This window comes from Streptopelia decaocto (genome assembly GCF_964273445.1).
Source record: "Streptopelia decaocto genome assembly, chromosome: Z".
Taxonomy (NCBI): Eukaryota; Metazoa; Chordata; class Aves; order Columbiformes; family Columbidae; genus Streptopelia; species Streptopelia decaocto.
In genome coordinates, this window is record NC_138657.1 from 41,387,741 (window position 1) to 41,401,716 (window position 13,976).

Below are 13,976 nucleotides of genomic sequence, written 5' to 3' on the forward strand. Positions count from 1 at the left end.
AAATAAAATAACATAAAATAAAATAACATAAAATAAAATAACATAAAATAAAATAACACAAAATAAAATAACATAAAATAAAATAACATAAAATAAAAGCAGAATATGTGTGAATATGTTTTCCAGTTTGCCATGTGTCTAAGTGAACATCTGTATTCCAGAATGCTGAAGCTGGCCTCTGCACATCAACATCACCAGTTAAGGGTAAGATTAAAAGTAACACATACAAGCCAGGTTAAGTAATTTTCCATCCACAGATATATAAAGAGATCAGGGCAGCTGTGTTTCTCCTCTTGGTAGCTGAAATTATTTAATTTATTAACTGTGGTTCCTTGCAACATACTTTGTCACAGGCATAGTGCCATTCTGTGCAGTGGAGTAATACTTTGGGCCATGCTTGTGTTTTGACTAAAAGGCTGATTATGACAATGCAATACCGCACCACCACTGTTTCAGTCACACTGTGTTTGTTCAGCACTGTGATATTTTGATGGCTAGTTCCTTATGTTCTTGGAGAAAAATGGGACAATAACTTCCAGCGTGGCAGTATTTCAGTTACTCTGCTTTTATTAACAAGCATATAATATTAATTGGCAAAACACTGGATACAAGCTTCACTATCATAAAATCAAAACATTAAGCAATAATCCCAAAAGGCTTATTCAGACAAAACTAGCCACCAATAGTACAAAAATTACACAGCAACACAAAGCATAAAAAATTGTAAACTTTCAAATGAAGCTAAGCCAAAAATATGGTCTTACACTGTGACAGTTCCAGAATCTTTATTATGCCACATAAAAGGATAAAGGCTTAGTGGTTGCATTGGCTTATTGTCCCTTAACCATAAAATAGTCTTGTTGCAGAAGAACAAAGTCTCCTTTTGTTGAGATAAATCACTTAAATTCAAGATTCTATTAAGCCAATGCTTTGAGTTTCAAATAGAAATTAAAAAACCAAACAACAACAACAACAACAACAAAAAAAACAAAAACCAAACCAAAACAACAAAACAAAACTGGAACATCAGTATTCAAGAGTCAGGGTCCCTCCTTCAGCCACACCTAACCATTCACATGAATTACCCTACTGGTTTGTATAAACCATCCAGCTTATCAGTAAAGTTATCAATGTAATTGTTCACAGAATTGGACACTTAGCTCCTACCCTACCACTAGGATCTGGGCAGGTCATTGAGGCTTTGGAAGATTTCCAAGAAGCCCTAAAGATGATCAAACATAGATCAAATACCAGGACCAGCGCTTTAACTTTTATATAAATAAATCATAACTCCACAGTAAGACACTACTGCTCATTTGCCAAGTTCCAAGTTCAATACAAGTTCCTAGAAAGTGTACTGATTGCAAATTTTGATTAAAGCAGAGATCGAAGCATTGTTCCATGTTCCTTAATGCTGTTATCTCTGTATCTTTTTACTTCAATAACAGATCTCAAGACCCTAGTTCAGTTAATTATATCTTACATAGAGATTCTATTGTACAGGACAATTTTTTGCCCTGTTAACAACATTAGACAGACTAACTGAAGGTTGCAGGAACATTTCCAGTGAAAGATCCAAACTGAATTGATTACCTGAGGAAATACAGAAACTAGATTTTTCTGTACAGTCAAGCCTTCTGCACAAAATGCATTTTAAGTACTCATTAAGATTCATCTTGCTGATGTACAAGCAGGTTGGCTTTTTCCTATTATATTTAGTTCAATGCTATAAAATACACTAGTTGTATGGTTATATTTATCATCCAGTAGAAAAAAAAAAAAACCTCAATGAATCTCCCAGGACTAACTATGTTGTTATAAAGACAATAAGAGCCAGGTAAGCTTTCAAAGGCTCATAGCCTATTGGAAAAAAAACCAGCACCATCATAGTTGTAGTCTGATACTTCCTATAGTCCCATATCCCCAGAGGTAACGGTGTTGTGTATACTGTTGCACAGCCAATACAAATATTCCCAGGTTTGATGGTACATAAATATATGAGACATAACAATGGCACAAAACATTTTTAGATAGGCTGCAAGCCTTGACAATTGCTTCCACAATTCACATTAAGGTTTCTTGCAAGATCATGTATTTTGAAGTATTGCTGACAGATAGTTCTTGTACTTACACAAATTAAAATCCCACACTTCACTCTTAAGATTAAAAAGGAGTAAATCAAAAAACAACACCCCCAAATAATAGCTCCAAATAAAACCCCATTCAAAGAAGTGAGAAAAGCCATCTACATTCCTTTTAAGTTTAATGGTAAGTAGATGCCACATTTACAATTTAAACATACGCTTAATTAATGCATGTTTCAAATCTATTGCACAAAAGCATAAGTAATGCTCTTTATCCATATAAAACAAAAACATACAAATAAAAGCTACTCAAACTCAATGTAAAAGGAAGAAGCTTGTAAAAACATCTTACAATTTCATTTTATATGCCCGTAAATAAAGCTGGACCACTAAAACCAAAAATACTTGGATGGTAAAATAAGACAGAATGCTAAAAATAGAATAAATAATTTTATAAAGATAAAATTTAAACCCCCAAATCTTATTTAAATTCAATATTATATATCTATCTGAATTCTCTATTTTTAATGAAACTATTAATGAGACTCTGAGCCTGGGTGATTCAGTCTCATTGCTGCTGAGGATAATGCAACAAGATACATCTTTACTGCAATTATTTACCAGCGTAAGCAATTGTGAAAACTACTTCATGGTAATGGCATCTTCACGAAAGCCAAAATGAACTAACATGATCTCACTAAGACTAACATATCTATGCTGAGTCCAACTTTTTGTCCAACTTAGAACAGTATCAGGCTTATTTTACACAATATAATCTTGATATAAATTAACTGTCTCTTAAGCTTCACAGAAGTGAAACAAGGCTCTGACCCAAAGGACCTCACTCTGACCTTAATTGAATTGCATTGTAGTCTTTTAGTAAGGCTAAAGGAAATAAAAATACGGTCCAGACACTCCAGTCACATCCCTCCTGAGGGAAAGAGTTTCTGTAGCTAGATCTTGCAACATGTGATTCAGAAAAATAACTGGTGGTTTTATATTTGTTTGTATTTGACTCCTTTTGTTGTGTTGTCTTTTGTGTGTCTGTTTGTTTGTTTTACTGGTAAGGTTTTATCAGACTAAACATTGCAAAAGCAGTTACACACAAATATTAGAAAAAAAAGTTGTAGGTATTAATACTGGCTTGGATTTATGTATCCATATAGGTATGTATATATATGGATAGCACCATAACAAATTCAAGTGAGTCTAAAGATGGTTATAAACTTGTATTTTCTGTACTGCAGCTTGTTACAGTAAGAGACAGATTTGAAAGGCTTCTGAATTTGTGTGTTTGTAACTAACTTCTCAGTTGCACAAGTACACAGGAAAGTACTAAAATCCTAATGCACTTTAACAGTACTGCATCAATATCTAGTCATACAAAAAGTTTCTGCAGTACACACATTCTGAGGTAGACAGATCTCTCTCACACACAAATATATATATATATATATATATATATATATATATATATATATATATATATATATATATATATATATATATATATATACACACACATATATCCTGACCAAGGTGGTTCATCAGATTGCTGTCTGGCAGCTTTAGTTTCATGTCTACATCAGGTACAGCCAGTGTCTGTTTACTCAGGGTGCACAGAAGGTGAACAGTAACAGCCCTGTTCATACTCGCAGTGCCTCAGTGGCTAGAGCAAGTCCCTTATTTACACTAGGACAGTAACAAGTACATTAACAGCTCCAGAAGGGCCCAGTATGTCAGTGTACACATCCATACCACCTGCATTCACTGCTTCATGAGAAGATAATAAAAATGGTAGATCCATAATCTCATTTGTTCTCTTATGCCAGTTCAAGTAATTTGAAAGACAGGAAAAAAAAAAAAAAGCGAAAATACAGGTATCTGAGTCCACAAACAGTAAGATAAAACCAAAGCCAAGGTTGATTCCAATGCTTGTGTGCATGCACACACACTCCCCCTCCCACAAACCCAGCCACCTGGCCTCGCTGTGGAGCTGTGCCTAAACCAAACATTGAAATGCAGCATCTGCACTTTTGGTTTTTGTGTGGCCCTTCTTTCCATTTCCACGTTTTAGTAGGCTCCCTTTTATTCTCTGCTTGCATACTTTTTTTATTTCCTTCACATTCTTGTCTATGACTGCAATTAAAAATGAGGAACCCTGTTTTCAAAGGTAAACACAAGTTGTATCATCCCTTCTGAAACAGCACAGCTGAGAAAGGAGGACTGAAGAATTTAAAGTAGGAAATTATGGGACACGTGCTAAGGAATGTTGTACTTTGAAAGCCCAAGAAGAGGAAGAGGATTTAAAATGCTTGGATAAACCTCTTGCAGTATCAGCTTCCTGTTATCAAGTAATACTTTATAGCACAAGAGGGGAAGAAACACAGCTAGACGAAGCAGGGCAGTTACAAGAAAACTTGTTTTCTTATCCAAACACAATTTATATAAAGACCACAGGGTTTAATAATAGGAATAGCCACTAGCATTTTCAGGTGACTGTAAAACTCTTACAGAAATTAGAAGGTTAACTATTTCCAGCTGCCAATAATATGGCAAAACTTGTCTTCAGTGACTTGACACCTGTGCTAGACAAATACTCTCGCAGTCATACTATATATGCTATATTGTATACAGTTTGCAGAAATCACTTTCAACTATTGTTTTTAAAAAGTCAACGATTTCAAAAACCCTTAGAAAAAGTGCAGTGAACCCTGCTAAGTGCTATTGAGGGTGTATTCTATAACATATGTAGTTATGTGCGTGTATAGATGTAAACACACATACATGCATACATATTAACTTGCATCCATTAGGACTGATGCAAGTAAAGTTATCATTTAAGTCCAGAAGGTGCTAGAATAATCTCATCTGACCACCGCCCGCCTCCCCCTCACCCCCCCAAAGGACAGCTAGGAATTGCACTACAGAAAATGCTATAGTTTCATAAGAAAACAGGTAAAGGAAATACAAAGCTGCTCATAATGATCTTAGGAATTTTTAATCACTGAAATGAAAATTGTGCAATAACACCCAAAATTGCCCAAGTGCCAGTGTTTCAATAGCTAGTGAGAGAAAATTCTCTCTAGATTAAAAAATGATTTCTGCAAGATTTCTACATAAGAAGTGTTTATTTTCTTAAAATTTCACACATCTAGAACTTTGAGTATTTGTCATTATTTGGTGCAATTTATGCCAGAGCAAAATATCAGGGCACATTAAAATTGACTGCAATTATTTCTGTTAATCTTACCAAATCAATGTGCATAGGTGACTATCAAAACTTTACTGAAACACAAAATGAAGAAGAGTAATAACTGGGCAAAAATTACAAACTCATTGGCTTCCCAGATTTTCAGAAATTTTCAATGCAGCATAATAAATTATTACCAGTCACTATATCATTATGTATGTTCAATGCCCTATAGAATAATATGAAAAAAAAAACAATGCAATCAGGCATACTATATAAGACAACAACACTTAGCAAAAATATATTTTTTAAAGATTCAGATTGTGAAAAGTAGCTAAATGCAACTTGGTGTCAAAAGCAACATTTTAAAATCACCTCACAACATTCTAACTTATTTCTGTGTAACTGTAAGAGAGAAATCAGGCTGAGCTACATGGAACTGTGAAGTGTTTTCAGTATCTGTAAACTTAGTGCTTGTTGAGTTGCGACTTCTTTCTTCCATACAAAAAAAGTATAAATATTTTATGTCCAAAAATCTAGGTAACACATCCCTAGAAGAAATTTTCAGAAGGACAGTCCGCTATGAAAGCACTACGGTCTTCCGAAATTATTCAGCTGGTTTGTGTCATGTGATTAGTGATGCACTAAGAAGGTGCCAGATGATAGTCTCTGCAAAAAACTCTGTCCAGAAGGACAATAAAGTTGTCTTACAGCAAGTCCATTTTGGGTCTGTAATGTAGCAGTAGAGGTGCTTTCTGCAACACAAAAACACCAGATAAGAAACAAAACCAGAACTAACCTGTTCAGTAAACAACACTTTTATTTCATAAACTAAAGCTTAAAGTAACTATCAGGGTAGCTATCTGACATGTCAAAATTCCACCAAGACAAAGAAACGATGTAATTTCATCTGTGGAGCTCAAACAACAGATGAAAAATCCTTTCCATTTTGTCTCGGGAGCTGATGAGTTTTACCAGATCTGTTTACCCTGGAAAACCCATCCCTAGTAAGAGAGAAATTACAAACAGGTAAACTTCTCATATCCACAATTTCCTGCACCAAGGTGTTCTGTGTCTCCTCTTGTTTGTTTTGGACCTCCCACCTCTCAGTTTCATTTTATATCCCCTACCTCTTTCACTTGAGAAGGCAGTTAGCAGTTCCATTTTCTGTGTGACTTACAATTTCATAGATTTCCATGATACAGATGAACAGTAGACTTCTAGAGATGCACATCAATTTGATGCTCTTGTTTGGTTTTCTTTCAGCCATCCGTCCTTCACACCAAATCCCTAACATTTGCTTTGTATCCTTTTATGTTTACCTACATGGAACTTAAGGTGCTCACTAAACATCGGTCACTCAGAACTGTAAAGGCTTGCTTTAATCCTTTGTCATCAGTCTTCACTATCCTAAATAACCACAATGTTGTCAGTGCGCTCTTACTGCACTAATGAAATCCCTTTCCAGGTCATTCAGGAACATCACATGAAACTGATTCCAGTAAGAGTCCACTTGTGACCTCTCTGCATTTCAAAGACTGACCTTTGACTTCTATCCTGTGACTCTTATGCAAGTCAATTATTTTTCTACATATAGACAGAAAAATGCAGCCCTACTCCCCTGTGCACCTCTTCTAGATACGCATCAAAAGCCAGCAAGTGGTTCTACCTCAGTGTACATTGTAAGCTTAGACTGTGTTCCTTGTCCATTATGAATACTAACTCCTAGTTCAAATATCCCCAAATACATATACGCTGACTCTCTAGGTGTGATGTGCCTCTGAAGTGTTCAATTTTGCAATTCATTCTTACACCCACTTAACTTGAGCTACCTTTATTAATGTAATAACTAATACTCAGAATGAATGCCCTACTGTTTACTATTCGGTTTCCAGGAAGTTGTTTAAATAAACCACAATAAGCAAGTCAAAGACATACTCAAATATCAGCCTTGCTTATGCCTACTAAATGCTGCTAGAAGTTTCCTTAATTAAGGCAGACATGCATTGCAATTACTGCCCCTCCTTTAGAAAACAGCCTTCTTGAGTTACAGAAGAGAACTGTGTTGAAAATGTCTGCCTTTTCTGCATCACAATCTATTTCCTTACCTATGTCAATTAAAGGCAGTTTTACTTGAAGTAGCTAAAAATAATCACAGAATGTTAGGGATTGGAAGGGACCTCAATAGATCGTCTAGTCCAATGCCCCTGTCAGAACAGGAACACCTAGGTGAGGTTACACAGGAACGTGTCCAGGCAGGTTTTGAATGTCTCCAGAGAAGGAGGCTCCACAACCTCCCTGGGCAGCCTGTTCCAGTGTTCTGTCACCCTCACTGTGAAGAAGTTTCTTCTCATATTTGATTGGAACCTCCTGTGTTCCAGTTTGTACCCATTGCCCCTTGTCTTATCATTGGTTGTCACTGAGAAAAGCCTGGCTCCATCCTCGTGACACTCACCCTTTACATATTTATAAACATTAATGAGGTCACCCCTCAGTTTTCTCTTCTGCAGGCTAAAGAGACCCACCTCCCTCAGCCTTTCCTCATAAGGGAGATAATTTCTTTTGGCTTCCACTTCTTTGCCAGACTTGAAAACAATTTGACAATCAGTGCAGTGTCCTCTTCTCATTTTCTTGGAAACAAATTAATACTTGGCATTCAGGGATGCTGTATTAGATATTTATTAGAGTGTCTTTCTATTGAGTTTGCAGTTACTGCAGTATAGTTCCAAATTATGCCTATTTATAAACATTTTATTTTGCCACTTCATGGTTTACTTGGAACCGCTGTATCATACCTTAAATCTCCATCTAGTAACGACTACAAACTTGAGCGTGTGGTCCTTGCCAAGAATCTCTTCATTGCATAATATGTCCAGCTGACAAAACAAAGGCAACAGTTAAATCATTGGGACACAGTACATGAAACATATTTCAGATAATATTACAAATGTTTTACAAGATCGTTTTCCTCTGAAGACACTGGAACCATTCATGTTGTAGTTGCTCTGCACACAAAAAAAGTACCAGGAAAGAAAAGCAAATCTATTTTCTCAACATGAAGTGCTGAAAGACCATGCCTGTGCCTACCTAGGAAATACGGCATGAATTGGACTTAAATGTTTGATTTAGCTTCCCAAGCTGTACTAATGCACTTTCCTGAATGCTTTAGATGTTTTTAAAAATGTCCAATAAAATAATGAAGGGGAGAGAATTCACAAATCTCAAAGATGGCTGTTATTTAATATACTATGAATTTTTTTTACCTAATGTCAGCCAAGTGGCTGGTACAAGGATACTTTTTTTCAAAAAAACCCTGTCTGCCACCTCCCTTAAATACTGTATTTATGGATTTTTTTTTTCAGATATTCAACAGCTAGTTTTATTTTTCTGTCTCAGTATTTAAAGATCTAGATATTAGAAACAGTGAGGTTTAACCATAAATACATGAGGATCATATGACTACTAAGAGCTGATCTACAATAGCTGAACATGAACTAAAACAGTGAACATGCATGAAACAGTAAGTGCTACCATGGTGGCTTATATTAAAGATGACTTATCACACAACCCAGAAAGGTCTGAATGTACATGCAGACTACTTACATCGTTTATCTAACCGGCAATAACTCAAACCTGCAGTAATCTATAGCAATCAGCTAAGTGCCCACAAGCTTAAATCCTTCTGCTATGCACCACTTACTTGGTACTGGTACACTGATTACAATACAATTTATGTACTCTTTAAGAAGATTGGAAGGGATAGCAAAGGAATAAATAGTACTCCTGAAAGTTTGTTCCTTCAGTAAAAGCCAAGGAAGGGATAGCAAAGGAATAAACAGTACACTCCTGAAAGTTTGTTCCTTCAGTAAAAGCCAAGCAGGTTGTTAAGTCACAGACTGGCACGGTGGAATGAAGGGCTTAAACACATAAACACACTCAAAAACCCCTCTTTTGAACAGTGATGGTAGAAGGAGTCAAACACTTCCCAGTGGGCTGAGGACAAGACTGGAGATACAGTTTTGTTTCACAAAGACTAGCAGAGTTTGGGGACATACTCCAACCAGAAGACAGAGTGTTGAAGTGTACAGAAGCTAGGAAGGAAGAGTGACACAGATACAAATTGGCTGTTGTAAAGTTTGAGCAGAAAGATGTGTTGACTCATGGGACTGGAAAGCAGATTATTTCATTTGAATAAAAATCTTAAAGAAAGTCAGTGAACCAGTGACATTAATATGGGGGTGGGAGATGTCAAGCTGAGAGTCAACTGAGATGTCTAGAGGCTATGACCAAGACCCAGTAAAGTGGTAAACATACACTGTATTCATATGTTTGCCATGGGTAACTTCAAATCTGAACTAAGAAGTGCAAACAACCACCTTTCTTTCTGTACCTTTCATTACAAATTCTTCCCATGATTCCAAGTATTCCCTACAAAGGAAGGGAAGTGTATGTATCTGATAACACTCTGCTTGTGGTAGGTAGCAACTTCGGGTTAAGCTTCACTGAGAGCAAAAAAAGAAACAAAATATGCTTTCTCTTAAGCTAGGCTTCAGTAGTATTAAAGTGCTCCCTGCACTACATGTGAAATATGTGAAAGGGTGTGGTATACTTGACTACAAGTTGTGAAACAAAGCACCTTACCAGAGTCTATTTCAACATATGTGGAAGCACGTAACAAAGCCTTTTAGCTCAACTATTTATATATGGACATGAAAAGATGCAGTGCAAACTAAGTGGCAAGTCCTGGATAGACCCAAGTAAAGAAAACAAAATGACTATGTAACATATAATTCACAACACGGTGCATGCTTCTATTTTCTGAGAATATCAGACTAAAAGACATTCCTTTGCAAAGGAACAATCCAACACTTTTTTGTAAGGCTTTCATATCTTCAAAGTAATTTTAAAAAATTACAATATTACCTCATTAAAAGAAGAAAGGTTAAGTTTTTTGGCAATGAACTTCTTTAGATGCAAGACTGTCGCTTGTGCTGAGCAGCGAATCCATTTTCGCTTCAATCCCCGCAATTTGCTGCTATTGCACTCCAAGCAGATGCTTACCTTCATGAAAAGCAAACAGGGTTGGTTGGAACAATTTTCTGCAGTCCTCATTATGTATCCACATGCAGTTTTTATTAATTAAAAAAAGTGGAAAAGTAGAGTACTAGTATTTCTTAAACTGAAATGCCTGTAATCCTATTAAAACTTGGTCTAACATCTTGTCAGTTTAATGATAAGCACTACTGCAACCAAAACAGATCTAGACAACAAAGTTCACAAAATAATTTTTGATGTTGGAACAAGCATGCCCTAGTTCAAATTCATAGGCTGCCAATAGCTCAAGGTGACCCTAAGTCAAAAGCTAGAGTAAGATAAACTGTAAGAATATCATTGCCAACTTTTAATGATTGCTTCTAACGTAACTTAAAGATTACCACCCAAAACGCCTCTTCTCTAATTTCTGTGCTTCAGTTCTTACTTTTCTCATGCAGCTATTCATTGTTTAGACTACACTTTTTGTAATTATTTACTTTATGCGCTAAGAGGATCTAGTACTAGGTACAATCACTTTGAAAGTACCCTTACATTATAATTGAAAAGAAAACTAAACCAAATTTAATTTACTCTGGACACACATAAGAGGAAAACATAAAAGAAATTGCTTATTTGTCCCAAAAGAAGATTTCACTTTCAAACATGATTAGTGTCTAAAACTTAGTGGTGAACTTCCTGGCTTTCATACTATTTTTATGGTCTTGTCTTAGTATTAGAGGTTTAAAACAAAATAAATAGTAAGTTAATAAAAGTGCAAAAGGTTTTATTCATAATTATTGAAACACATTCAGCTCAATATATCACAATAACACTGGGATATACTCCTTCAGAAGGGGGGGCCAAATAAATTTGTTTTGAATGCAAATTTTGGAAACTCATAAACAAACAAGTCAGAACTACTAAATCTTAATGCAGATGCCTTTAACATATGCTCCATTCGTGCCAAAAACCAAACATGAAACTCATGCTTGCACAAAAGTATTGAGCAACACTGCACCTTGTTCGTATCAGAAGACAGAAAACATAGCTTGAAACACTTACTTTTCTTCTCTTTTAGCTTACCAATACACTAAAGCTAAGATAAAACTAAAACATGCCCAATGAGCTCACCTGTTCATCACTTCGATGGTAGTCATTATCTTCTTCCTGTTTTTCCTCAGAAGTTTCTTTGTTTGAATTTTCATCTGCTTTAGTTTCACCTTAGATAAGAAAGCAGATATATGGGATAACACTCAGCAGCAGCTTGTAATGCTAATGTGATTAAAACAGCACAGTTCAGGACTACAATATAGAATTAACTTTGCTACTCCCAAGTTGCACTCTTCTTCTTAGGCAACCCCAGCTGCCAACAGCCCACACATGAAAGAGAGGCATAACATATAGAGCAAAATCTTCAGGCCAACTAGTAGCAGCCCAGAATTTCAGAGTCCCCATGTAGGCACTACTGTAGAGATCTCCTTTGCCAAGAGTAATATGCTACGACCAGCTAAAAAGAGTCTATGCACAAATACGAGACGAAGCAACAATCCTACACCTACTGTACTGTGCAGTGTTACAAAACAATAGTGACTGTAATAAACCAACTAGGCACATAGCACTCACAGGCCTGTTCATCAATTTACTGGCCCTCACCCACCCAAGACAGAATAAATAAAGGACCATTTACCGTTTCTGTGGGAATCTAGGTGCTGTTTTGTAGAACATGTCTCCCCTTTGATGTCCCCTGGAACTTCCATGCCCAGTTTGTGATAAAACTCTCTTTGCTTTTTCATTTCCGCTGTTTAAAATTGTAAATATTAATAACTGTAATAAAGTTTTAATGCAATGTTTATGAAGTTATTCCAAATCCCTTCCCTCTTAAGTGAAACAGGCTTACCAACAGTCATTTTGTCAGTATTTGCTACCCTTATGTCTTTGCTATTGCATCAAGTCATGCCTCGTTTTCAGAGTTAGAATACTGCAAAGTCATGTGTATACCTACTATTATAGCATTCCTATTAGAATGAGACAGTATTTAAAATACTATCCATTATTTTGAATCTTCCCCCCCACCTCCCACCCCCTATTTCAGTCAAATAACTAGTTTTGATTTTTTATTGTTCTGGTTTTCAATCTGCTAGAAATAATTTTAAAATAATCTATTTAATCTTGGGAATGCTTGTGAATGTTCCGGGTTTTCAGCTTAAATGGATTAAAATACTCTATTTAAATGAAAGTTGTAACATACATTAAGACAGAAAATTACTGAGCAGCTACTGTAAGGTACTACTTTACTTGAACAGATCCAGTCTCAAAGATTATTATTAAAACACAAATTTAAAGTCACATGCTAAGAAAGGACTCACACAGTAGCAGAAACTTCACTGAAACTAAAAGCTGTTCTGTATTACATTCTACTTCTGAGAATTCTAGAAAGCTGGTTTAAGTACACAGTTTAACAAGAACAAATGAGAGTTACATTGTGCCAGCATTCAAAAGCCGAACTTCTATTCCACTTTACATAATACTAATTTTTGAAGAAATACCTCATCTTTCCTCCTACAACCCTCACTCACACTTTCAGCTACTACAGGTATGAAATTAAACTAAAAATGACACAAATGAAGGAATATATTTTCCATTGTATTTTTCCTCAGTTCTCCCCACTACTGCATTTTCATGGCCTGAAACTACATTTTTCTTTTTAAGTTGCAAAAGAAATATGTGCAAAATGACCTCTAAAAAAGGTCATACCACAACATACCTTCTTGAAGGCCTGGCACAAGTTTGTAAACAATATCTTGCATTGTTCTGTCATGACTAGTAAGGGGAAAAAAAAAAAAAAAATATATATATATATATATCTATCTATCTCTCAAAAGTTCAAGTCAACCATCTTGATTCAAAACGTTTCTCTTAAAAAAGTTCCAGTACTAAACTAATGTAAAATCTCTAAATTCACTTAAGAAGAATTTCAATTCTCAAATTATTATTTATATCAAACAAGACAGGACAGTAAAATGAAACTAATTATGAAAAAGCATAGTCTAAGACAGAAACCTAATCAAAGTTAGGGAAAGAATAGTCTCAAACATCTGGAGGATGATGCCCCATGGAACATAGCATCCTGCATCAAGGGAAGTTATGTCATAAATAATCTCAAAATTCTTTGACAGCTTTGGGGTAAACTCATTTTTATTGCAAAAGAATCAAGTGTAGTCCATTTATTACCCCTACAGACTCATCTCTCACATTTGCAGATTACTTAGTTGTCTTTACTAGGTCTTCCAAAAATGCAACAAAACAGCTTACAGAAAAAGACCACAAGAACAAAAATTTTACTTTACTCTTAAAAGCCAACGTTTTAACTGTGAACAACATTGTGTAGCTCAGAAGCCTTTAATCCCACTGGAACTGGAGCAGCAGAACCAGTTAAGATTCTAAACTTTAATTTCCAGCTTATCTAGACAAAATTCTGTTTTAGTCAGAAATAAGTCACTCTCTGAAAGAAAAAAAAAATCTAAATAAAAAAAAATCCAATTGATAAATAAAATTAGAAACATTTCAAATGTCTGTCTTGGCTGCAACAAGGTCATTAACCCAACACAGCCTGCAATGCCAAATCCTGAATCTGACTTAAACATGAGAAGAGGCTTACAAGAGTA

The 13,976-nt window shown here is 35.6% G+C and overlaps 1 protein-coding gene across 14 annotated transcripts in view; it reads right to left on the reverse strand.

The window, feature by feature from the left end:
- Window positions 1–549: 549 nt before the first annotated feature.
- PCGF3 (polycomb group ring finger 3) overlaps window positions 550–13,976 on the reverse strand; it is a gene marked incomplete at its 5' end in the record, with an annotated part of 64,629 nt that continues 51,202 nt past the window's right edge. For 13 of the 14 annotated variants that reach the window (XM_082075721.1, XM_082075730.1, XM_082075719.1 and 10 more), the window contains 6 exons: window positions 550–6,032; window positions 8,073–8,153; window positions 10,201–10,338; window positions 11,443–11,531; window positions 11,999–12,109; window positions 13,076–13,131. In XM_082075721.1, coding sequence (XP_081931847.1) covers window positions 5,985–6,032; window positions 8,073–8,153; window positions 10,201–10,338; window positions 11,443–11,531; window positions 11,999–12,109; window positions 13,076–13,131 — 523 coding nt within the window. In that variant the 3' untranslated portion in view covers window positions 550–5,984. The remainder of the gene's footprint in view (window positions 6,033–8,072; window positions 8,154–10,200; window positions 10,339–11,442; window positions 11,532–11,998; window positions 12,110–13,075; window positions 13,132–13,976) is intronic. The other variant, XM_082075722.1, reaches the window with a different exon arrangement.